The sequence below is a fragment of the Topomyia yanbarensis genome, chromosome 2 (assembly GCF_030247195.1).
Source record: "Topomyia yanbarensis strain Yona2022 chromosome 2, ASM3024719v1, whole genome shotgun sequence".
Lineage (NCBI taxonomy): Eukaryota > Metazoa > Arthropoda > Insecta > Diptera > Culicidae > Topomyia > Topomyia yanbarensis.
In genome coordinates, this window is record NC_080671.1 from 8,597,038 (window position 1) to 8,624,496 (window position 27,459).

General features: G+C 35.3%; 1 protein-coding gene across 22 annotated transcripts in view; it reads right to left on the reverse strand.

The window, feature by feature from the left end:
* Positions 1-27,459, reverse strand: part of LOC131682893 (voltage-dependent L-type calcium channel subunit beta-1) — a 492,666-nt gene that overhangs the window by 17,104 nt on the left and 448,103 nt on the right. For 17 of the 22 annotated variants that reach the window (XM_058964691.1, XM_058964698.1, XM_058964677.1 and 14 more), the window contains 3 exons: positions 389-623; positions 211-334; positions 7-147 (listed from right to left, as the gene is read on the reverse strand). In XM_058964691.1, coding sequence (XP_058820674.1) covers positions 7-147; positions 211-334; positions 389-623 — 500 coding nt within the window. The remainder of the gene's footprint in view (positions 1-6; positions 148-210; positions 335-388; positions 624-27,459) is intronic. The other 5 variants (XM_058964699.1, XM_058964692.1, XM_058964678.1 and 2 more) reach the window with 1 other exon arrangement.

Below are 27,459 nucleotides of genomic sequence, written 5' to 3' on the forward strand. Positions count from 1 at the left end.
CACTACCTTACTACTAGCTATTTTTAAGTAAACTATTATTGGCGCTAATGATGTTTTCGCTAATTGTGACGGATGATTTATTGTATCACAATCAAGTACAACTAATTGAAGTGTCCTCGCTAACTCGAATATTCGCTCGATTTCAGCCTGAAAATAAGAAAGAAAATAAACCGTTATGATTATTACGAAAACCGAACGGGAAATACAAACCTGCACTTCCGCTAAACAAGATGACCTACTGTTGGACCGCTCCATGATCGCTCGCTTCGATGGATTGTTCATCAGGGAACGCTTCGCTAACGATATATCGGCCTGAACACGGGTTATAATTATTCTAGGGGAAGATACAAATAAGTACAACGTTCCGATCGTTGAACGACAATCAAACCTTGACTCAAATCGATGTTTTAAATAATCAAACAACGCCTTCTGCATCATGTCGGTCACCTCGTAACCCTTTAAACTTGGACCCACTAGTACGACTGGTCTCATTGATGGCACTACGTCATATGGTGATGATGTTTCCTGCTTTTTGAAGAACGGTTTCCGCTTCTCCTTGGTAGGTGGCGTAGCGAGGGGGGTTTTGCCATGCCGCGACGCGCCCATCGAATCGCTATCGTCTCCTGGTGCGTAATTGGGTGATTCGTGTGCGTTGGGTACAATTATAGCATCCGGTCGGCCGCAAAGCAGATGGAGTCGAAAATATAGGGAAGAGAAAAAGGTGGAAAAAGCAAAGGTTTGATGTAGTACTATTTGTCACGAAAAATCGGGTTTGGGACGACGGCGCGAGTAAAGTTGACAACAAATTGGCTATTAAATAGTTTTTTCCTTAAAGCTACATCTACGTTTTGTTACACACATTTTGTTACACGTGAACAGAGAATTGCGAAGGAAGAGAAGTGGAAAAACGGGACAAAGTTTATCAAACGTACAGGAAGAATAGTTAAGAAGCTTTTTCCCTGCATGCTTCGTATTGACTACCATATTTTGACTAAAAGCGCCTTAAAACTAATAGATTAGTTTTATATTAGTGCAGCAAATAAGATCACCCAGGTTTTTTTTACGCGGGGGATACAGGCCGCGTAAATGAAAACCGCGTAAATTTCAAAATCCGCCTAAATGAAAACCGCGTAAATTTCAAAATCCGCGTAAAAATACCGCGCAAAAAAAACCGCGTAAAAAAACCTGAGTGTATTAAGCAGTCAGAACTTTGGGGAGATTTTGTACATTTCCCTAAAGGCTATACCGTTTTCCTTCGTATATCCGGCAGCTTCAAATTTCTATCAAATTTCACATCCGAAAAACCATAAAATTAGATCTAGAACTGGTACTGATAAGTTTATTGAATGGAACCTCATTCACCTTTAAACTAGTTTTTGAGTGCAGGAGTTCGACTAACCGAGTAGTAGGCTAGAAATAAGTGTTACCCAGACGACTCTTAGTTTTTCTTCGTGTTTACCGATTTTCCTAAAATCATCGGCTGCAAAATCTACTGAACTCTGTAAAGTTCGTTTAGTTGAAATATTGCAACACTGCTTACGTCAAATGATGACATTTCGATACAATAAAATTCATTCCAATCTGTCAACCAAGTACTCCATACCTAATCATACAACCGGCGATTGTATTGATTTCAGACATTAAAATGATCTTCAGGGCCGCCGAGAGGGGATGGGGGGACGGGCTGCTTCCCCCCGGGCCCAGGGTTGTAGAGGGGGCCCGGACTTTGTACAGAAGGAATGATTCTGTTTAATATTATTCAATAACAATTTATTGAAAAATTCAATTAGAGTTTCAATATTGGTACGAATTAATTTCCTCCAATTTCAATCTAAAGTTAATCGTACATTGCACTATAAAGTTTATACTCCATGAAAGACTAATCAAAAGAAAACTTTGAAATATAGAAATCAAAAACGATTTAACCGCGCAGCGGGCAAAAAGACATAAGATCTTTTTGGTAAATTGTGCATTAGGGTGACAATGATTTATATGAAAAAAAAATTTCGCAACCTACACCCCCTAGCGTCGTTCCAAATCATGAAAAAATGACACTGTCCAAATTTGAGCGAAATCGGTTAACCCTAACCCCTCCCCCAAAGAGCTTAAAGTTTGTATGAGATTTTTGGCCAAAATGTATGGGGAAACACTCGCACTTCACAAAATCGCCGCTAGAGGTCGCTGTAAACTTCCGATCACTGACCTAGGAAGGAGTTAAGCTTTTGAAGATATGCTGAACAAGTTTGTCGAAGACTGCAAGACAATCCAACCAACCGTTAAAGAGTTATTAACGTTTAAAGTTGGATACTGCTGCTTAACATTCGCAAAGGGCGTACTCCGCTTATCTCATGTATGTGAACCACGAGTGAAGGTGGGACAAAGTTAGGAAAAACTCATATATCTCTGAAACGATTAGAGATAGGAAGTTATGATGTTCCACAAAGTTGTAGAGGAATAAAAGGACTTTTTGGTTTCACTAGAAAGTTTCAGGATTTCTCCGCAAGGTGGCGGTAGCGAGCTAAGCAATTTAAAGGAAATACTCCTATCTGTATAACGGTAAGAGATGGAGCATTTGAATGTTCTACAAAGTTGTAGAGTAGCAAAAAATATTTTCTTTTCTCATTTGAAAAATGCAGAATTCTATCCCATGGTGGCACCAGCGATCAAAATTAATTCAAGGTAATACTCCTATCCATACAATGGCAAGAAATAGTGCAATCTGATGTTCTGCGAAGCTATAGAGTATTTCAAAGGCTTTCGTGTCTTGTTGTCAAAATAGAATTTAGGCCGCTTAGTGGTGCAAACAGCATAGAGTATGAATATATTTTATTACACCTTTTGAATGTTTTCTAATTTTTTCGAATTTTTACTCCTATTTCTTGTGCAGAGATTCTTTTATTATACATGACATATTACAAAGTTTTCTTAAGACTATCATGCTATGATAAATCCTATATTCTTAAATTTCTTCGTAACCCCATTTATATTTCTCCTGTTGCATTCATTTATATAGCATTTTTTTTATCTAACTGTTGACTAACTTTAAGAGCGCTCTTGTCTCAGAGATGTCGTGTATAGTGCCGCGCGTCAGTGTTCGTTTATTACGTCTCGCAGAAGAAGCGTACACAATGCGCTGTGAATCCAGATAGACTGGCATTGGTTGCACGATTAGGGGCCGTACACAAATGACGTAGCTTTTTTTCGACGATTTTCGACCCATCCCTCCCCCCTCGTAGCATTTGATCAAAAAACTCAAACCTCCCCCTTGTAAATAACGTAGCATTTTCCTACACCCCCCCCCGCCCTCCTTGCGCAACGCTGCCGGGGGATGAAAAAAATTACATATGTTTTTCAATTCTTTTAAATACATGTCCTTACAACATGTTTGGCGGCTTTTATCAGCATTTTCATTATAACGGCAAATTGCGTACAAAATAAGCCCATTTCATCACACATATAGTGTTTACAGTTTTGTTTTGAATTTTATATGTCATGGGGCATGAAAAGAAGTTCTCTCGGTTGAAAATCCTGATTCTATGAAGCATTCGTTCATATAAATTACTAAATTTTGTTTGGTTGAATCCGAAGAGAAAATTTAATTTAGCTACCAAACTAAGTCTACCAGTTAGTAACATAAGCTAACTAATGTAGTAAGTTAATTCCGCATACAAAATGTTTCGTTGTTTTTTGCGAGCTTGTAATTCCGGGAATCGTAAAATTAACCACATTAAAAAACGGTTACTTTTCACTTGTGTGAATTTAAATTTATTTCTGTTGAGAATGGAGGAACATTAAATTGTTTTCTCTACTCTTAAAAAAATTTAAACTTGATGCTACGTCGCACAACTCCTGACCCTACCCTCCCCCGCGTCATACTTCGTCACAAATTAGGTATACCCTCCCTACCCCCTAAAATGCTACGTCATTTATGCATGGCCCCTTACAGGGCTGATAATTTGGTGATAGGTGAGAACTACTAGGGTCATTCGAATGCCAATTAGTGACTTTTTCATCAAATCTGGCCATACTTATAACTTAGAAATAGGCTGCTCGAAATATATTCTGTTTTCTTACGCGGACTACAGGGCTTAAGTACTATATTGTGCTAGAATATTGCCAGCCTGGGATAAATACCTAAGTAGGCTACAATCCAATTCGCGCTGTACTTCTATTATATTCAGCTTCTTGCAAATAAGCAAAGCGTGCATGCCAATTGCGCTACCTGCCCACCAGATCACCACATCACCAGATAGGGTGATGAGCCTATTTGCACCATGTTTCTATTATCACCCTACCCATTTGAAGCCGTTGGTTAGAGCAGTGTCTGCCATCTTTGTTCAACGCATTGAGTCAAATAGTAGCGCAACAATAGGGGCACTCGATTCGAGTTTTCATTGTGCTCAAACACGAGAATTTTACTGTTTTCAACGCATTTGTGTTATTATATTGGTTCTTAACAACGAAGCAAAGCGGTTCATGTCAATTTTTACGCATTCCATTGATTGTAAGGCAAGAAATTACCGAATTAGTGAGGCACCTTGCTTAGTATGGTGAAAATAGGCTCATCACCCTACTTGAATTTTGCTTTTGCAGATCTTCTAACGTATGCGGAATGAAATTTGGACAACGCGTCCAGCATTAAAACAAAAATTCAACCCTGCGCAAGGCACCATACTAAGCGTCATACTCTAGGCACACTTATTTTAAACATTCAGTGTTAGTTTCGACCCGCTAGGAGATACCATGTGACCAAAATGGCAGCGAACGCCTAATCTGGCACCTAGCTATTATACCAAAAAGAAGTTTTGGCGCATTGGAGGATTATGGCATACCTTTTGTACAAAAGGCTGATAACCCTCCAAATGTACCACAACTGCGTCCAAATGAGGATTTGTGGGATAATTTGATGCAGAGAGTATATGCCAATAATTTTCGATCTAAAACTAACAAACATGATAGTCAAAATTAAGAAAGGAATTAAGAATATGCCAACATCAATTTTTTCAACTCCTTTGCAAAAAGATCCTGCAAACTGTCATAAAGTTTTTCGAATGGGCTCAAATTTTTTTCTACATTAAGTTAATAACCTGACAAATGTTTTCATATAGAGAGAACATTCCATAAAGAGTTTTCTACAAAAAAATTGCCTTTTGGATTTTGTCCAAATTTTATTCCGCATACGTTAGAATGGGTGGATCGCCTCGACAGCTGGGTATTTTATGCGATTCATCGCGCATGTTGCTCTCTATCGCCGGAGGAATATAGTGTATGTTGTTGTCGTCGGTGCTCGTTGGTCGCCTCAAGACGTGCCACGTGCCGAACCCAATTCAAATGATATTGGTTATACGAGTACAGGACTGATATTTTGGTAGTAGGCAAAGGATACTGCGCCCATTTGAAGACCCGATGGTCAATTTTTCGTCGTATCTGATACCACACAAAACTTCCAAACTGAACAATTCAAATCAATACTTTGGAATTGTAGTTCATGTGAGGTCATAGAAATAAGGATTACCATTCCACAGTGGTCCAGAATGTAAATTTAGCAGGAATTTTGAGATTTTTCTAAATCTAAACAACTTAGCCTTAATAAGTCTCTGGAGAAGTTTTCGTAGTTTGTGGGTTTCTTCATTTTGTTAAAAAAACTGATAGGGTAATTGTACCAAGATCAAATAAATAACTTTTTAATTATTCCAGCTAGAGCCAAATAACCTTCAATGAAGTTGTAGAACGACAAATCTTGGAAAAGTTTGCTGAAGACATGTGAGCTCTACCTACCATACTTTTCATTTTACAACTTATACTTTTATTTTAAAATTGAAGGTTAGGGTGTTTCTTAATAAACTGTTTTAGTCAAATAACTTTTGCGGTATTGATTTAAAAGTGAAGTAGTCTACAGACAACTTTAAGATTGTTTTAAGGAAAATAACTTGTTTCATGGCAACTATTTATATCTGTTTCATGGCAACTATTATATCTAACTATTTTTGCTGATGAGTTATGAGTACTTTATCGCCAACAATAACAATATCACTCATTGGGGCAATCAAATAATAATTCTTTTTCAAGTATAACTAAGGTCATTACTAGAGTTATAATTGAGCAAAAAATAACGAATACGTTATTTTCTAAAAGTTCATAAAGTTGATTACAAAAATTCTATTTTTGATATTATAAGTTCTTATATCTTTTGAATAATAGAACCTAGCGTTTTACTGTGGGTGGTTCTAATTTTTTTAAATCTTAAAATTAACTTTTAAATGGTTCGAGATAGAGCTTCGTAGAAAATAAAATTTTAAAAAACTTGGTCGAAGACACTGGAACTTTGTCGTGTATTTTCCATTTTACAAGAAATTTACCAAAAAAATAGGATGTTTCTTAACAAATGGTTTTCTTTATATAACTTTTGCAGTTTTAATTTTTCATAAGGATCACGTAAGAAAAACTTTCAGATATTTTGAAGGAGAGCATTTTGTCTCAATGTACTGAACCTCTAGCATCTCTCGTTAGAAAGTTATATATACTTTTTACTAAAAATAAACTCTTTTATGAGTAAATATTGCAAGACGTAAAAAATATTGTATTTGCCATTTTTTGCGATCTATACTACAAAGCATGCTATATCACATGACAACAACAGTATTTAATGTTAAGTGTCCTAATCGAAGATATACGATATACGAAAAAGTTATATTTTTTTATAAAAAAGTTCTCATACCTTTCAAATGAAAATTTTTTGATAGTTGGAGTTTTAAAGAAAATTATGCACCTTAAAATAATCTTGTACCCCTGTCCATAGGGTACTTTAGTGTAAAATGAAAACTTTTTATAGAAATAAAACCGTTTTTAGGGAACACCTTACAGCTTACATTTGGATTTGTCGGGCAATGGAAAGTATAAAAGCTAGAGCTTGCGTGTCTTCAGCAAATTTGGCTAAAATGTGTTGTTTAGCAAATTTGGCTAAAGCTCTATCTCGAACCGTTCAAAAGTTTCATTTTAAATATTGCTAAAGTTAAAACCACCCTTGCTTCTGTTTAAAGCAAAATAAAGGTCTTGTAAAGCACAACAACTTTGCCAAACATATTGTAAGGCTAATACTATGTTCACACTACAGAGTTAAAACACGTTATAATAATTAGCAACAAGAAAAATGTCATCAAGATAGCGTTAAAACACGTTTTAACTCGTAGTGTGAACGTAGTATAAATCATTTAATTTTAACAAAAAGATAAAATTCCTGCTAAATTTACATTCTGGAGCCCTGTCCATTCCAAAGTACTAAGTAACTCAACAGTGACATTTTTTCTAGGACCCCAAAGTAAGCCAATAAAAGTGTGCTTTTTCGAAAATTGTATCACGGCGGAACCCGCTGTTCCGTTTTTGTCGTGAGTAACGACTTATCATTCAATATACGGGCCCTTTTCAAAATTTCGGGATGAAAGTCGTGTAAGGTTTGGAACGCTCATATCTTTTCATATCATAGGGGAGAGGGGGTAACAACGAAACACATTTTTTATACGATTTTATTTTGATGATAATACATGTTATTTGTGTAGCCAAAAGTGATACATAGTTTCACTTTGTTGTTAACTAATACATATATTTTTTCCAGCTGGTAAAATTCACGGGAAATAACTTTTTTTGGGTAATAAACAGTCGGTGGTAAAATGTACCAGTGAGCCCCATGGGTAGGAACTATGAAACACGACATCGTCTACAGTGAAATATTCTACTTGCAAATTTCATTCTTTTGTTTTGACGAATAAAGATCCTAAAGCTTCCTATTAAAGTTATGTTGAGACACGAATCGTTTGTTTACGCGAGATATCACTATATCATCGCGTAATATCGGACCACCATATATGCATATAAGATGCAATCCTGAAAAAAGCGATAATTTCTACAAAACTTGCCCAAATTGACAAACTTTCCATTTAATGAGTTGTATTTATTGTGGAAAATCGGAACCCATTCACATTTTAATATGGATCACAAAAACAAGAAATTTTCACTGTTCCCCATATATCATCGCTTCACAGTTACCCAATGGGTCTATTTATGAAGATTGTCAAATTACACAGAACCATGACAAGTTACCAAAAAGCTTTGTTCGCGGCAAATGTTGAGCATAAAATTTTCTACAAATAACAGTAGAATAAACATTTATCTGGTGAATGGTAACTCATAAAAATGCAATAATAGTTTTTATTGCAAATTTACTCTGACTGTTATAAAACAAACAAATATCCATTAAAAGAGGTAGAGTTATCAGAAGTCTTCCAAAATATAGTAACACGTGTAAAGAATTAGAAACCATGAAATATGAGGGAATGAGACGATTATGTTCATGCATTATGATTTTATTGCGATTGTTTCATAGTTCCTGCTGATCCACCGTTACCCTCTCTCCCCTACTGCATGGAATTAATCAATTTTCGGAATTTGTCGAAAATAAGTTCAACAATGTTGTATAAAATTTTGAGGAATGTATGACATGCATTAATAACGAAAACCTGTTTTGAAAAATCTTTCGAAAAAAACTACTTGGAAATGGGGAAAAGTTTCAGCTCATCTCGGTCAGAGCCTTCAATATGATGCACCAACCGGACACTGAAATGATGAGAAATTTTAAATGTAGGTCCGCTACAGTTTTATTTAAATTTTTTGTGTAGAGCTGTTTAGAGCGTACAGGGTTCTCTAAGGGCTGTACAATACCGGGAAAAAATATTTGTGAACTGTACACGGCTGGTGGATGAATCAATTTGTGTCATTACCTACTACTAGCAGAGGAAATTATTTTCATTTCTGATAGTTAGAGAGTAGCATGCACGACGAAAAACCGGATTTTAAACACCCGCCCGTAACCAGTTCGTGATTCTTTACTGCTAACTTCATGCACCGAGCCGAGTTCGTGATTGGTTACCGCTAATTTCGTGCACCGAACCACACATCTTGAACAAAATATTGTAATTTTATTCGGTTTCTATTAGTCGACCTAGTTGAATAACCGGAGACTACATTTCAACATTTTTCCTGCATTCGTGAACGTTTTTCCTAATAAATCGCTGTTTTAGGCTTTTAAAATTGTATTAAAAAATTCTCATATACAAAACAAACATAAAAAAGGAATTGGTAAGGTATGAGGAAAATCAATTTAAAAAAAAATAAAGACAATCGGTTGAGTGGTATTTCAGGAATCGTGATCACGGGAAAACCATTTTTTTACAATCGGTATTTCGAGTTTAAAATTACCACTGCGCTTGGTAGACGAAGCACGCCTGGAAGCGCTATAACTTTCGATCTATTTTTCGGATCTCTATGAAAATTTGGAAAAATATTCTCAAGGAGTTGTACTTTCAGATAAAGTAATAAAAAAATTCGATTTTTTGATAAATAAAAAAAGGTATGTAACCCCTTAAGCTTCACACACACAGTATATATGCGCCCTTATTCCAATTTTAATAACGAGACACGAAAGCCTTTGAAATACTGTATAACTTCGCAGAACATCAGATTGCACTATTTCTTGCCATTGTATGGATAGGAGTATTACCTTGAATTAATTTTGATCGCTGGCGCCACCATGTGATAGAATTCTGCATTTTTCAAATGAGAAAAGAAAATATTTTTTGCTACTCTACAACTTTGTAGAACATTCAAATGCTCCATCTCTTACCGTTATACAGATAGGAGTATTCCCTTTAAATTGCTTAGCTCGCTACCGCCACCTTGCGGAGAAATCCTGAAACTTTCTAGTGAAACCAAAAAGTCCTTTTATTCCTCTACAACTTTGTGGAACATCATAACTTCCTATCTCTTATCGTTTCAGAGATATATGAGTTTTTCCTAACTTTGTCCCACCTTCACTCGTGGTTCACATACATGAGATAAGCGGAGTACGCCCTTTGCGAATGTTAAGCAGCAGTATCCAACTTTAAACGTTTATAACTCTTTAACGGTTGGTTGGATTGTCTTGCAGTCTTCGACAAACTTGTTCAGCATATCTTCAAAAGCTTAACTCCTTCCTAGGTCAGTGATCGGAAGTTTACAGCGACCTCTAGCGGCGATTTTGTGAAGTGCGAGTGTTTCCCCATACATTTTGGCCAAAAATCTCATACAAACTTTAAGCTCTTTGGGGGAGGGGTTAGGGTTAACCGATTTCGCTCAAATTTGGACAGTGTCATTTTTTCATGATTTGGAACGACGCTAGGGGGTGTAGATTAGTGATTTCAAAAATGGTCGTTTTATTGTCACCCTATTGTGCATTGAAAAACTAAAATTTATTTCACAACAATTATTTTCTATATACAACAATAATTTTGTTGATTTAGACGATAGAAAAAATTGAGCTGGTAAAAGTTGAAAGTTTTGGGCTCTTGAAATTGCTTTTGATTCGTATTTTACTAATTAATTTTGAAACTTTCAATCTGTGAATGGGTTTCAAAAAAACACAGTGGTTTCTAATCATTAGTCCAATGCGATTTTTTATGTTTTCTGGGCGATATGTGGCTCCTATTTTTACTTATTTCAATCCGTCGTGGTTGCTAAAAGAAGTGCAAAAGAATCTATTTGAAAGAAAAAAACTCAGCAAATACTAGAATACTCAACTGTTCAAATAGGATTTGTGAAACGAGTTCTGAATAACTCTCAAAATCAAAAAAGAACATTGAAATCCACGAAGAAAACAACCCATAGTAATTTTTCGTATTGATTTGATTTTTTTTATTTAAATGCGCGAACCCGAAAGCTTTTGTCATCTTTAACTAACTTTCCTAATGTAAATGAGTTTTTTCAATCTTATTTTACTTTTCTTGTATATTTTGCCCCATATTTTCCATTTCATATTTTTACCATTTTTGCTTCCCTTTTAAAATTTGTCCCATTTTTTCAATTCGCATTTACGTTTTTTCCATTTTATCCATCGTTTTATTCATTTCTTTTGCATTTTTTTGTTTAACTTTTCATTAAATTTATTTGATTTATTTTACTAAACTTTTATTTTCAGTTATTTCTTTGATTTTTTTCATATCTTCCAATAAGCTTTTTGCAGTATTTTTCTCTCCAACTTTTTTCATTTTAGGTTTCTCTCATAAGCTCAATAAATATTAATTCTATTTCCTTCGTTTAATTTTTTTTGCGATGTGAAATTTTCTGTTCTCCATTTATCAGTTTTGAAATATATGCTTTTTTGGTATGGATTTTTTAAATATTCTTTCATTTTTGTTTATTGGTATGCGACATTATTTTTAGTATTTTCCCTTTTTACCCATTTAAACAATTTTCAATTCAATGTTTTCTATTTTGTTACTTCTTTCATTTGAATATTTTTCCTATTATTTTATTTTGATCTTTATTTTTAGAATGTTTTCGGTTTTCCATTTCATAAAATTTTAAATTTTTTCCACTTTTATTTCGTTTAGATATAATAATATTTTTAAACCCATTTATTTTTTAAATTTACTTTTGTTTTCCTTTGCGAATTTTTTTTAATTTTTTTAGGATTTTTATTTTTACCACTAATTCCATTTGTTTTTACATGTTTTCTATGATTTCACTACTGTCTCTTTTTGGGCTATTTCCACTTGTTCCTATTTTCTATTTTTTCTTAAATCTATTTCGTTCAATTGTTCCATTTATTTTTATTTCTATTAGTTCTTTAAAAAATAACTTGTTAATTTTTTTAGATTTTTCGTAGTTATTTTAATTTTTATATTTTTTACTCCATGCTTGAACATTATCATTTCTTCTATTTTGAAACATTTCTAACATTTTCCCACTTTCTTGTTTTCATACTTTCAATATTTAAAATTTGCTGCTAATTTTAATATTTCAAACATTTTGTATAATTTTTATTTTTACGTTTTACTCAGTGGATCCATTTTGATCATTTCTATATTTGTTTATTGTAGTCTTGTTTTTATATTTTTAATAGTATTTATTTTTCTATTTCCTGCCATTTTTACTGTTTTTCATGTTCATGATGTTTTATTGCTTTGTTTAATTTGATTGTTTCAATTATTCAATCTGTTTTACTTTGTTATTTCTTCAAAAAGCTTAATTTTTTTGGCCTTGACTTTTTTTTATTTTTCCATTGTCTTAATTTTTTCCATTTTCTGCTGTTTCTGCATTTTGGATTTTTTCTATGTAGACTTTTGACTATTTGCATATTATTAATCTTTTTCCATTATTTTAGGAGTCATTTTGTAGCTTTCTTGTTTTGCTCCATTTTATCTATCTATTAGTTTTCCCCGTTTGTTACTTTTTTTTGTTTTTTTTTCTCGCAATTTGTGAAATGTTTTAATTATGAGTTGTTCAATAATATTGTACCAAATATTAAAAAAAATTACCTGAACTAGTTTTCCCTGAAACCAAAAAAAAAATCACCAACACTATCGACCAAATGAGAAGTTGTGTTTTCAGAGACTGGCAATATTGTAGCGCACCGACTTGGCATAATGTCTTATTTTTTACAACCTCCAGAACAGAACAGAAACCAGACAAAGATTTGAATAAAACCATGCAATACCGACTTCCTGATAAATATGAAAATATTAATAAATCGGCTACTTTCAAAGCCACTAAAAATTTCATGGAGATATTTAAAATTTGCGATCAAAATTTGGTCGACTTCAATTTGACGCATTTCTTAGCACGACATTCAACAAATCCGCTAATCCCTCATTTACCTACGTGCAGTAAAATGCTTTTAGTATTCGCCATTTGCTCTTCAGTTTTAAAAGTGTCAACTAAACAAAAGGAGCAACACAGAGAATTTTTGCTTGCGTATAGCCTGAATCCAAATTATCTGCACGTCAAGTTAGCGAAATCATTGAAAGTGACCAAATCAACTGTCACCAGCGTAATGGCAACCGGGCGGAGCAGTGGCCGATATTTTCAAGCATATGAAGCTGTCGAAGTTCATACAGAAATATCTGGTTTGGCAGGCTTCCTGTACCTGTGGTTTGAAAAGCGATATTTTCATTGCGACCGAGCCCGTCAATAAAGAAATTTATATGAAAGAGTGCATGAAATAACGTCTGGCACAATACGATTATTTCACTCTATTTTGAGCGGATTTGAATACTGCCATTACGGAGAAAAGGTCATGTAGTGGTATAATGCCTAAAAGGTTCTAGTGGCGCCCAAGGACAAGAACCCTCTCAACACTATTGGTCCATCGTGAAGCGGAGCCTGAATGAGACCCAAAACTGTAAACTGGTTGTGGACGAGGTGGCTGTACAGAACTTGATGGCAATAATTAAAGGACGCTGAACCGAAAGCTTAGCTGAATATTTTTCTGTATTATATGCTACTTGCACTTATGAAAAAAAAATTAATTATTGTTGTTTGACCAAATTTTAGTCATAGACAACGCCGGTGGTTGAGTGGTCGTATTTCTTCGCAAGGGAAGTAGAGTTGTTGATCCTTGTCCATGTGTTGATAAACCGATATCTTGTTGTGGAGTCACTTCTCTGGTGTCGGTGATAGGAACACAGTGCGGACAAAGACCGACGGAAAATAAACGTAAACAAATTGAGCGTAACACTTTTTTAAATTAAAAAAGTCATTGGAATTGACAGCTCTATTCTTATTATACAAGTATCCTCCTATAATTCTCCATACAATACACAATTCTGTGTTAGAAAAATATACAAAGATGCAGGAAGGGACCCTTATACTGGACCTCCCGGGTCCGCAATTTCTCTCTACAGCCCTGATGATCCTCATTCGCATGCTTATGTGAAAACTCAATCACTTTTCCGTGTCTGTCTTCCGGGTCGACCTTCAGATGCGGATCGTTCACTCCAACCAGTTATGGACGGCAAATTTCGACGCGCACTAGCAAAAAGCTTTTGACTATTTTGACCGAAATAATATACTTTCCGATCGATGACGTTTGCATTTATTTGGACGAGTGTTTTGAAAAATAAACAAAGCAACCAGCGAGTCATTTACCGAAAACAGAATGAGTATAACGATTTTATATGTTTGGCCGAAAATGATTGGCATGTTAATAATATTTTAAATTTATTTGCTGAATTAAATAAAATTTATTTATTGATTGAATAAAACATATTTTATGTTTCTCTTTTTCATCAATTTTTTGATCGACGTCAAAACAAAATTATAGAAATTTAAATATTTTTATTGAAATTAAAAATATATTGTTGTTATATTGAAAACATGTTTTCAGACCAATAACACGGTGCTACAAAATAAAAATAACTGAATGTACTTTAAAAGTGATATAGTAATGGTTGTAGGTCTGGTCAACACAAAACCACTTTTGATCATTTTAATATAACCTCAAAATCTTGATTTTTCGAAACTTTCGGCACTAAATTTTTTTTTTGCGGTTATTTTTTAATCGATTTTGAATTTTTTAAATGTTTTCGAAAGAAGAAGAAATGACCTTTCCAACAGCATGCTATGTTATGTTCCTTTGTTAAAAGCACTATGCGGTTTTGGGACAACAATGTGAAAGTTACCATTATTTTGCTAATTTTTCATTAAAAATATAAAAATTACTGAACATTTTTATTGGGAAGTGTCTTTGAATTAATAAAAATTTAAGAAGAACATTTAATTCCGTATCCAAAGAACTATTTTTAATCAAAATCGAAAAAAAACGGCAGAGATATTGATTTTTTTCCAAATTAGAAACATGTTCGCATGAACATTTAAGGGGACGGTCTCGCAAAAAAAATTTCAAAAGAACGATTTTTTTGCTTGATTACGTATACATTCAAAAGTATGTGTGTGAACTTTGAACATGAAATTGGATAAAATAACGGAAGATAAAATTATATTATCTTATAGTGCGAAACAATACCCACTAACCCCTTAAGATCTCATGCGAGCAAGTTTCTAATTTGAACAAAAAATAATAACTCAGCTATTTTTCAACCGATTTTCATCAAAAATAGGCCATTGGGTGCGGAATTAAATGTTTCCGTAAAATGTTTAATAAAACAAAGACGTACCGTAATAAAAATGCTGAGTAATTTTCATATTTTTAATGAAAAAATAGCAAGATAATGGTAGCGTTCATATTGTTGTCCCAAAACCGCATAATACTTTTAACAAAGGAACACAATATAGCATGCCGTTGGAAAGGTCATTTCTTCTTCTTTCCAAAACACATAAATATTTTTGAATCGGTGAAAAAATGACCGCGTAAAAAATTTGTTAGTGTCGAAAGTTTCGAAAAATCGTGTTTTTGCTATAAAGCAAGATTTTGAGGGTATGCAACATTTTTCATATATTGTTTTGTGTTGCATTTGATGAAATCTACAACCTATACTTGGTTTTTTGAAAAGTGCAAAATCACTGTAGCACCGTGTAATTTTGTCGTTTAAAGCGTTAAATAATACATCATTGAATTCAATAAGGCATTCTTTTGATCCAAATATACGAAATTTGAAGAATATTAGAGATATACACACGAGAAAATGGTACAATTTGATATAAATGACAAAATGCTCTAGAACCCCAACTTCTCGTATTCTGATAAAGGTCGCAAAGGAACCGTTCGATTTCTGAGATTTTGAATATTGGAAAAACAACAAAATAAGCATAGACAATTTAGTTTTTAGAAACAGGGAATTTTTAGGTCAAAATGTCTCATTGAAATGCTAAGAATGTTTCCTTTAAAACAGTAGAAACTAATTTTCCGAGCTGTACTTCAAAAGGAATTTAATAAGTTTTTCCAAAAATTTTCCCATAGTACCAATGTGAAAAAACTTCAAGCAATGTGGACAGGAGTCCAAAATTGTCCAAATGATTTTGGCATCTGAGTTTACTTTGACATTTGAACACAATATGAAGCTTTGCTTTGAGATTTCAAAAAATGAGTGTTTTTAGCAATGCCCTAGAGCCCCCATTAGAGTGGGACATGGTTATATGAAAAAAATAAAATTTGGCTCCGAGTAACTTTTTGGGTCCCATTTAGCTCCCAGAACAACTTTGCAAATTTTTAGTTCGATCGCTGAAACTATATTTTTGCGCCCACGGTTTAAAGTTTACATGGAATTTCGTATGGGGAAATTGTCTTTTGCAAATTAATTCTTCCAAGAGTCGCCCGTTATCTCCTAAAAATAAACAGATGCCTGATTTTTATAGGAAATTCGTCAAGAAAACAAAATCTAGAAGACTGCAAAACGATCTGATGCTTGTGGAAAAAGTTATTAAGCAGAAACTGATTGATGCCCTGAAATGATGAAAATTTCACTTTTCATAGCATCACTGCTTCTGGCGGTTTTATTATATACAAAATTTTTAACTTTCTCTTATTATGTACAAAAGAAGCCTCAATTTATCCCTCAAAAACTTGCGAAGTGGCCAAATAGTATAGGTAAACGATTTAGATACGTTAAGAGAGGATTAAAACAAAATTGCGTTAATTGGACAACCAACAGCCAGTGTTGCTGAACTCGCAAAAATAACTCTTGTATTTCTCATTCGCGTGTTCTCATTGCGCCCAACACTCGTATCCGTGTGTTCTCCATGCATGCCTTTCTTTCGTTCACTCCCCAGCCGGGTAGAATTTCTGCGAGTGCCAGTCGGCCAAAAGCGACTCAAATTACACATATTGAAACCCACTCTTTCGTTCGCACCCACCCACTGGCGCTCACTCCTACTGCTGCTACCACTCGTCCGTGCTCCCACTCGCCCATGCTCCCGCTCGACCATGCTCCCACTCGTCCGTACTCCCACTCGTAGCCACTCGCGCTCTTTAACCCACTCGTATCTTCTCGCACTCTTAAGCGCGTTCGCCTTCACTCGCACTCTTGCAGTCGCTAGCGCTCTCGCTCCCACTCGCATTTCGTTCTTCGTTGGTAGACCAATAATGTATGAAAATGAATTTATTCGGATATTTTATGTACAAAGTCTAAGCCGCGGCTGTTTGAAGATCGATTTGCACAATACGTCTGGCTTTCGTCACCGGTACAGCACGTCATGGGAACGTCAAAATTAGTTATATGCAGTTAAATGGAGGTATTCACACACAACATCAACAGCACGGAATGCTTTGACGTACGGGAAGTGTGAACGAGAGACGCATTCAACTTATCTTGATGGAACGACGACGTGGCGTTGACGGACATTTACGTTGATGGAAGCTAATGTATCGTCTGCATTGAGGTTGACATGACGCTGGTATAACGGAAAAGGAAAATAAACGCACCCGAATGAAATGCAGTTGCGTTAAAACGTAAATTAAAAAAAAAAAAAAAGTGCAAAATCGCTTGGATTGACACTTTTAAATATGTGGAACCTTAACATGTCAAATATATATAATTCCCCTCAATGCTGCATATATGCACTTCTTAAAATAATTAAATAGTTACTACAAGAGTCAGTCCCATAAAGACAGGAAATCGCAAAGAAAACGGGACAAATATACGATCATGGGTATTATACATCTATGACCATTCCTGGTCAGAGTTAAAAATATTCAAATTCATTGAATGAAAATTGATCATATTCAGCCGAATTCATTTTCATTATTCAGTGACGCAGCTGAAAACGTCAAACGAACAAACCGCCCATTCATCCATGCAGATTTTCATTCGTCTTCGATTATTACACGAAGCGACCGTGCAGCAACGAATCAAACGCATCAAAGTAGGCCCTGGCACAATGTAAGCGATGATTATTGTTGTTTCATATGCTTTACCGGCATTTGAAAACATTTTCCTAGATAATTAGTGAAATGAATATATTGTACGATATTGAACTGAATGAATAAGAAGGGATATTTGAATGAATATTTTTTCTATTCACCGCGAGTCGCGTCAGGTTCATTTTCAGCCGTCAAAAAAGACCTTCGATTATTTTTAACTATGTTCCTGGTACATTTTGCATTAAATGAATCGGATATTCGGATTAAATACAGAATTCTATAGAATATGTATGTAGGAGATCGACTACCGTCATAAAGTGAATTTCTAAACATAAGGACTTGATTTATTGAATATTTCGTGACCAATTCCAATATACACTGTCCTTGTCCTCCAAATTACGACGGAATCAGAGCAAATATATCAGCTGTAAGAAAAGTACTCTATGCGTTATATATTCTAAAACATTCGTTCACAGTCCTAAATTGATACAACCAGCGGACTATATTCGAAGATATCTCTAGTGAATGATTTTGCGCACTTTTCACTAACCTGAACTCTGCACTTTAAAAGTGTGAGTAATCAAGCTGCTACTGAAAACTGCAAGCTGTCAAAACACATGTATTTGAAGTTATAGAGATGGTACTCTCATAGACAGGCCAGTCGACATAACCAGTCTATGAGATATTTTTTAGTAGAATGTTAAGTGCGTAATACGGTTCGAATCGAGTTTTTGTGCCACAAGCAATACTTGCATTGAAATAGTAATTTTTACTTGCTCGTCAACTCCTCACGCTGGCTTTTCCCAGATAACGAATTAACTGGTTTATTTTGCCGATTGGTATTTTCCCGAATGGGTTGTTTTGCCGAATTAAGTATAAACAGTTACAGGTAATCTTCGATACAACGTACCCTCGATATAACGTACCCTCGATATAGCGTCATTCGATATAACGTACATTTTTCCTCGATATAACGTACATATTTTTAAATTTATTTTTCAGGTCCAAATTTCTCTTCAATTACGCATGTATTCCATATTTTAAGAATTCAGTATGTTACACACAATCTTAAAACGTACTAATTGGGCTCCTAATGAGCATGTTAGATATTGGCTACTTCATTGAAGGTTACGAGAGCGATTTTTTTTTCAATTTCATTTGCGTATGATCGTGATTTATTAAAACCAACCATTTATCTCAATAAATAACCCAATATCAGTAGGGGAGCCCGAGGCTAGTTGGCGGTTGGGGTAAGTTGGCGGAATCCCTTTTTCTCCGTTTCTATTAGACATATAGCACTGCCTCTCGTGATGTACCTCAAGTTATGTGAAACCCATTATCCAACGTGTTTTGGTTGCAAAACATTTTGTATTGTGGAAGTTGTGGGCGATATTGTGTTTTCGAGCATACCCAGTAAATTTCCTAATATTTTAAACACTGTGTTATTTAGGGTGATGGCGGTCCTGCTCGCGGGGCAAGTTTGCGGTACTATTTACGATGCAAAAATAGTCATCAAAAAATTTTATTTCTGGAATTCACTCCAAAGTAAGAAAATCTTTTTCTTGTGTATCTCATCAATGCAGGAAACATTTACTTCGGCTAGTCACCTGAAGAATTTCGAAAATTTGCTATTGAATATGGAGTACGCGTCAAAGTCAATATTCCGGGATATTGAGACTGAAATATAATAGCAAATGTCGATTAATATACAATTTTCTTGAAAAGACATTCAGCACGTTCCAAAAGGACCCATGAAGTATTTGATTCTCCATTTGATTGCTTATTTTAAGGTGTATCTATACATACCGCCAACTTACCCCAGGGCCGGGGTTAGTTGGCGGTTTTTCCGCGTCACATATTTTTGTTTCTAAAAATGGAGGCAATGCATCAAACATTTTAATGAAATTCAGAGATGTTGCCAACAGTCTGCCCTTCCATGCAACGTGTTCTATTTTGCAAAATCTAGATACATCAAAGCGGTAAAAAATTAAAACTGAAAACACAGCCAACTAGCCCGGTCTCCCCTAAGTTCTAACTGAAAACTAAAATTGATAATATTGATAATTGTTGGTTGGTTTCGGGACTGCGGAATCTGATTCTCTGGGCCGAATTAAAAACGTTTAAGTTCCACGGCATGCTGTGCCACAAAAAGAATGAGAGATCATATTTGTAGTTACACGGACGACTGTGCACATTTCGCGAGCGGTTTGGGGTATTTAGGAAATCGGTTAGCGGACTGAAATATGTCTCCAGAAATTGTTGAATCGTGGATACAAGTGGATCTTTATACTCTATTCTAATGATTAAAGTTCATAAATTGATTTTATTGTATGAGGCGCAGACGGTGGGAATATTAAAAACACTTTACAAGCCCAGACAAAATAATAATTAATGATTTAATAATTAGGAAAGGAGCCAGAATAGAGCATATTCGGAGGTAGAGATAGCGTAGTTGGTAACTCGATTGCCTTGTACGCAGCTCACCTGGGTTCAATTCCCAACCCCGCACATAGTGTTAGAGATTTTTCTAAAGAGATTTCTCTAACCCAACAAAGAGGCGAATGACCCTAAGGTTAAATCCTCTAAAATCAAAATAAAAAAAGGATATTTTTAATAAATTTAATTCATATAAGCAAAAAAAATTGATTATGGCATCTTTTTTATGGATCCACTATAATTTTCTTATTAGAAAAGTTATTTCGCACTGCTAGATAGGTTAGATTTTCAAAATTAGTTACGCGTTATCAAAATTCTACGAAATAAAGTACTATGAACAACAATTCTTTGAACATTTTGCATGCTTCGATATAACGTACAATTCGATATAACGTACAATTTTTAAACCGAGATGTACGTTATATCGAAGTTTACCTGTATTTCCAATAGCAATTAAATAGTATAAAGGATGATTCAATATTTAAATTTGACAAAAAACATGGATGTGGGATGATAAATTATAGAATTAATAGTCAAAATGTAAAGAATAGTTAAGGTAATTTGAGCGTTTGGTGGAATGCTGAAAATGAAAATTTTGAAAATGCTGAATTTAAATGAAAATTAAAATGCCTAAAGAAATGAAATATCTCTGAATTAATTCCTACTATCGTGATTCACTTGCTTCTCTTATTCATACACATAATCTTAGGTTTAGATCATTTCAACAGGTATATACCAAAGTTTTATAAATCTGTACTAATTGAGATTTGAACATGACTGAACAACATTATTTTCGGTAATACTGATTCTTCTTGACGAAAAAAAAAAGTTTGCACAATACTGTTCAAATAATTACTCACGATAATTTACTATATATAAGTGGGACGCAACTTTATTCCATTTACCATCTTAGTAAAATTGGTAGTAGCAGATTAGTTTTATTTTACTTTTTTTAATAAATTATATTAAATTCATGTTTCCAATTTTCATTGTTCAAAAAAGAAACTATCCTTAAAATGCTTTAGATTTTATTGCTGGATATCACATACATCCCTTCTGCCCAGAAGTGCGTAATATACGTCCTTTACTTCTGCTCAGAAGTGTATAATCGGTACAAAAATGCAAACCCATTAGCCAGCATGGACTTTTATAGAATATGTGGTATTATTTCCTTAACCCTCCGGAAGTCGCACTTATGGCCCACTGAACGAGCAGCCGCTGTTGCTCTAAGACGATTTCGCTAGATTTTCAGAGCAGTGTGCATTCAGTGCAATAGCGCGACTTCCGCAAGGTTAAGGGGTTGCCTGGTGTTGTGGGTAAAAAAACATTATTGTTTTTTTATTCGTTTAATTGTTTAATTGAACCTCTAGAAAAGCCCAGTGCAATCTCGGTGGCCACACTGATCTTCTTTTGTTCTAAACAACCATGCGTTTCAACGATTTCAGTCTATCGGCAACTTTAATAGCATCTTTCTCGAAACCGCATTTTTAAAAATGCCGACAACTCAAAAACCATTCAACGAATTGACTTAATTTTTTATGAGAATGCATAACATGTGTAATCGATGAACTAAGGGAAAATGGAATACAAAAATCTTCCTCGTTATTTTGAAGAAAAGTGAACGAATTTTATTTTTCGGTTTTTCTTATGCCATTTTCCGAAATTCCAACTGTTCTATATTTTTTTTGGTTCATCGAGTAACTACAAGTCTATGTTTTAAAAATCTTATTGAATTTCCTATTTCAGACAATTGTATCAAGAGTTATCATGTCCTCCGCGGCATTCCTCGACATGGAAATGGTTGAACGTCTTCTCTTCGAACGCTCGTATGTGTGGCTTTGCCTGACTGAAATTTTTTCATTCATAATGAATATACCGTGCAAGACCCATCTACCGATCAATTAACTGCGATTTCTACTTCCAACGCTCTTTAAAAAACAATGTTAAAAGGCATTTCAATTCGATCTTCTTTTTCAACTAGAATATTTGATCAACTATCAATAAAAAATACGCAAGTTTGGAAAAGAATTGGCAGACAGTGCAAAATAGCCGAAAAGCCCAACAATTCTAGAGTACCATTCACCGATCACTACAAGTAATAGATATCCATTTGCCGAAAATTCTAAGTTTATAATTTTTTATTACCGACAAATTAGGTCCAAACATGTGTTGCAGACTTTGTTCATTCGGTTTGTGTATAATTCACTTAGAAATATTGTCCTTACACAGTTTTATTAACAGTTGGCTTTGAGTTAAGAGAAAAAAAGCGGTAAAATGGCAACGGATTTAATACAGCATTCAAATATAACTATTTGGAAAAATATGAAAAGACGAATAATGAAAGTGTATATTATATTGATGTTCTACGTACTATTTCCATATTTCACTTTATTTATAATTTCTAAATTCCGTGCAATACTCGAGTCAAAACAATTTCGCCATCAAATTGATCGGTAAATGGAGGCCTATCGGTGGATGGGCTCTGCACGGTATACATAAACCTTAACGAGAGGTCCATTGCCACCTTGCCATCAAAATCGTATAACAAAATTACTTTCAGTTTGAGCACTTTATAGTAGACGCCCCTTAAAAGACAAGTTTTTTTAAGACACCGCACTTATAATTTGTTTACATATTTAAAAAAAATATGAAAAACAATATGTTTAATTTGTTCTTTAAATACGACCGGTATAAACCTGTGTAGACAGATAACGTATGTATGCAATGACAATTTAATGCGAACGCGCGCACTGTTAGTTTAGTTAGTTTTTGCTTGCATTGTTCGCTCCTTTACGAGCGCTCCCAGTTGCTAAAAGAGTGTATACGAGCTGTTCTAATAAACAACACAGAGCTGTAAAGAGTGCTTAGCACATGGGAGTGGGTGGCATGCAGTGAAAACTCGCAGCCGAGGAGTCCCATCATGGGAACCCACTCGCTGTTAGAGCTAAAATCTAGCGAGCCGACAAGAGTGCGAGTGACACACGAGCCTATAGCGAAGGCAGATAACTCACATGAATCAAGCATATTTGCCGCTCGTGCTGATCGTCACATATTTGAGAGTTCTTCGAAAACGTGTGTACAGCAGTAGGGAGCATACAGTGTGAGTCTCGCGCTCGCTGGCGAACGAGGAGGGTGTGTTGGCTTCTCGCTCTTTTAGCAACACTGCCAACAGCAGTGGTGCTAGAAAAAATGAATATTTTATCAATCGTCAGAGCATCAATCGGTTTTTGCTTAATAACTTTTTTCTCAAGCATCAGATCGTTTCGTGATTTTCGAACCTTTTTTTCTTTGTTAAATTTCCTATACAAGCGACATAACGATTTATTTTTAGAAAGTAATGGGCGACTCCTGGAGGAATTATTAACTTTCCCATACAAAATCCCATGTAAACTTTAAACAGTGGGCGCAAAAATATAGTTTCACCGATCGAGCAAAGAATTTGCACAGTTGTTCTAGGACCCAAATGGTACCTAAAAAGTTGCTCGGAGCTGGAATCTATTTTTTGTCCCACCCTAGCCCCCATAGGCACACCCTATACTTTGCATATCTTCGTTGCGCACTGTTCTCCATCCCAAAGTTATAACATATGTAGCACTAAAACTAAAGACTAAACTAGCGGCAGATAGTTGGAAGTAACAGACAGCAAGCAGCTTAAAATCACTACGAAAAGTTTAACAACGGCAATCGAGCTATTACTTACATGGTAGCTTGTGGTGTAAAGTTACGCTTGCAAAACTCACAGTGTCAGATACAAACATATGCGCAGTGCAGAGGGTCATGAACATTCGCTAATTAAGCAAACTACACCAAAATTAAAGGGGGCATAGGAGCTTTTTATTTTTTTTTTTCGACAAATCAAAAAAAAAATCTCAAAAACGGGTAGACAGAATGGATTGAGGTATTCGCATATTAAAGAACACACTTTAGTCTTCACTAATATTTTTTGTTGCATACGAAAATCCTCTTCAGCACTTCCCCTCCGCCTCTTGCACGTTGCTAATGTCTAAAATAGATGAAATAAGTACGCTCATACGAAATGAAAAATTCAAAAAGCATCTTAAAGCATTTTAAATTAACTGATCCTTAAACCATTTCAAACAAAAATGAGTATGAGGATTGTGATTTTAGAGATAGACCGACATAGTTTCGAATAAATTGTACATAAGAGTTCAAATCTAAAGTTATTTATTTTGTGAAATTCCGAAGAGAGTCCTAGTTGCGACGGTTTAAAAAAAAATATTGCCAAAATATTAATATTTAAATTTATGTTAAAAAGAAAGAAATCGATGTTTTCAGAAAAGAAAACTCCTATGCCCCCTTAATGTCGTTTTATTCATTAAGACACGCCGGAGCAATAGATTGTAGCACACAGAATGAAAAAGAAAGCTGAAGTTTTAACTTTTAACTAAAATTTAATAAGTCTGTATTATACTATGTATTGGAAAGTTTTTGTACCTTGAAAGACACTTCTTGTTGAAGTAGCAGATAGAGTGGTTCAAGTTTAGCAAGATATGTACTGCCATCAATGAAGTTCTAGAATTACGCATTTTAAATTTTTTTCTGACGCTGTACGCTCTATCTTCCATATTTTTCCTATTTTTAATTTTACAAGCAATTTAAAAACAAGACTTGGAATGTTACTAAAACTATTCGTATTCTATTCGTACAACAATTCGTGTCATAAATCATAGAAGAGCCATATTTCGCATACGGAAAATATATCACAATTACGATAATTTAGCAAAAGTTTCAATGAATCAATTACGTACGGGATTCCAGAGATAAGAGGAACAGCTCGTTTAAGAATTTAGGCATTTATGTTTGAATTGAGCTTTGGCGGATTGCTTCAGTTCATCCGCACGTTGATTCTAGGATAGGCAAGTCGAGACAGTGCATGTGGTTTCTCCCCTCGGTAAACACATTTCTCAGAGATCTTTCTGCGGGTTTCTTCCGCATTGCACACATTTGCTGCCGCGCAAATTGAGGTCAGGGTTTTTAAATCGGCCAACCGATCCGAACATTGGCAGTTGAACCGGCATCGCCGATCACGCTGTCGATCTCTACATTGTGAGAAGGCATGTAGACGTGATGCTGCTAACGATATCGTCAGTCACTTCTACGCGCAGTTTATCTGGTATGACCTTTTTAATATCAGTCATGGTCGAGTAATGTTTTGTCATTTCACGTACAATGGTTATGCTGTTTAGCAGTTTATGTTTGAGATGAGCAACAACTGGACTCATCAGAGACGGAAGATTTTCCTCCGACACACATCCACCCACACCTTTTCCCTCAGTTTGATACTGAGTCTACCAAAGTGGCACCGTTGGACTTTGGGACCACCCAAATTCCAGCGGATCCATCTTGATAGACTTTGATATGGGGGAAAGGGGAGTAGGTGGATCTGTGTCAGGGGAGCATTTTCTGTCTTTGACTGGTCACGGCATTGCTCATCCTCATAATTCATATCATCTTCGGAGGATCCTTCGAAATTTTTAATTTTGTTGCCGGAGTAACACGCACAATCACACTCTCAAACTTTTTGGAAAGTGTGAGTGAAAAAAAATATATAAAAATTTAAGGGTTGTGTGCAGGACACGACCATGGCGACATTGAAAATGTAGTGTGCAATATAATTCGCGGCGTCGGCGGTAAAACATGATGATGAGTTATGTTCTATCAACGGCCATGCGGTAAACATGAGTGGAAAGCCCAACTCCTACTAGCAGAAGGCAGCGGATTCTTCACATTTCCTTTCGATCATGGTCATATGAGCCTGCCTAATCCTAGGTTTCCGTGTTATGTTTATAACTGATTCGCACTAGAATACCTATCTTTCAATTTTTATGCATCTATTTAAAAATTTATTTATTGCGTATTTAGACAATTGCTTTGAAACCTACTTTTGTTGAGTCGATAAGGTTCAACTTCGAGTTAAATTACAATATATTTCTTTCGTTTTGTTTAAATGACTTAAAATTAGCTAATATTTTAGTCACGCTTCGATTTTCGCTTTACCATTTCGATCAATGCATACCGTTTTAAACAACAGCCAGTACAGTGCCATATATAAATGACGTAGCACTTTAGTGGGTAGAGGGGTGTAGCAAATTTGTGACGATGTGTGACGAGTGGGAATATTGTGCCGAAATGCTACGAGGGGGAGGGAGGGGTCGAAATTCGCCCAAAAAAAGCTACGTCATTTGTGGACGGCTCCAATGGGTAGGGTTACGATATGGGTCGAGCCGACTAGGGCTCAACATTTTAGATACGCACAAATTTTAATCTTTTATGCGGAACGAGTAACTAAGTAAAAACACCGAGTTTCATGGTGTTCCACGAAGCTCAAAATAATCCAAATTTACAAATTTGAGAGCCGTTGATTAGTTTTTTGTCAGTTTAAAAACTCTAGTGTCGCGAAAAGCAACGCGGTACTAGATTCATCGCAACGGCATGCTGACTAGTACTGACACTGAGTGCCGTAAGTTTCCAGTTGTGGTGTGCAAAGCAGTACACAGCGCATTGCATGATTTAACTATATCTGTCGGCTACTGCAAACGTCTTCGCTCCGACGTTCGACCAGAGAATGAGCTCGCCCAAGCAATGCTGCAAGTTATATATCTGAGGATGACGTCATCGGCAAAATCGACACAGCCAATCAGAGCCATGGAAAGGAGACATCACCAGCGTTTGGCCATTTATTGCCTATACGCAAGACCTGTCGTCGTTCCCACTCCCAGCAGTTGCAGTGATCAAATGCAGCACTCATCGCAGCGTATTGTCTTAACATGCCTGGCAGCTAGTGCTGTTCTTTACGGCCCGACGTTCGACGGGAGAATGGACTCGCTCGAGGAATGATATTCTTTAAAGGCAGCCCTAAGTTTGCGCCGCTAAAACAACAAAAATGATCCATAAAAAAATGAAAAACGATCCATAAAAAAGTTGTTGATGTTCCATAAACAGAACTGAAAATCCATAAAACAGTGTGAATGTTCCATAAAAAAGGGTGATTTGATCCATAGATTATGTAATATTGAACCATAAAATAGTCGCAAAAGAGCACTAAAATAGTACTAAAAGAGCAATTAAAATCAATCAATGCCCCATAAGAATATTGGAAATGTTCCATAAAATGATACATATTGCGCCATAAATTAACAGGAATTGATCCATAGAATATTAACAATGTACATTAAAACACGTTGATATGTTCCATAATATCGACAAAAATGTTCCACGGTATTACAAAATGGAGCAATAAAATGTAAGAAAAAGTTACATAAATTTGATGAAAATGTTTGCTAAAGAGTTTTTCTTGGTCCATAGAAGATGTAAAAATATTCATTAGAAATGCTATGTATTAATTCATATATCGAACGTTAAATTATGGTTCATGG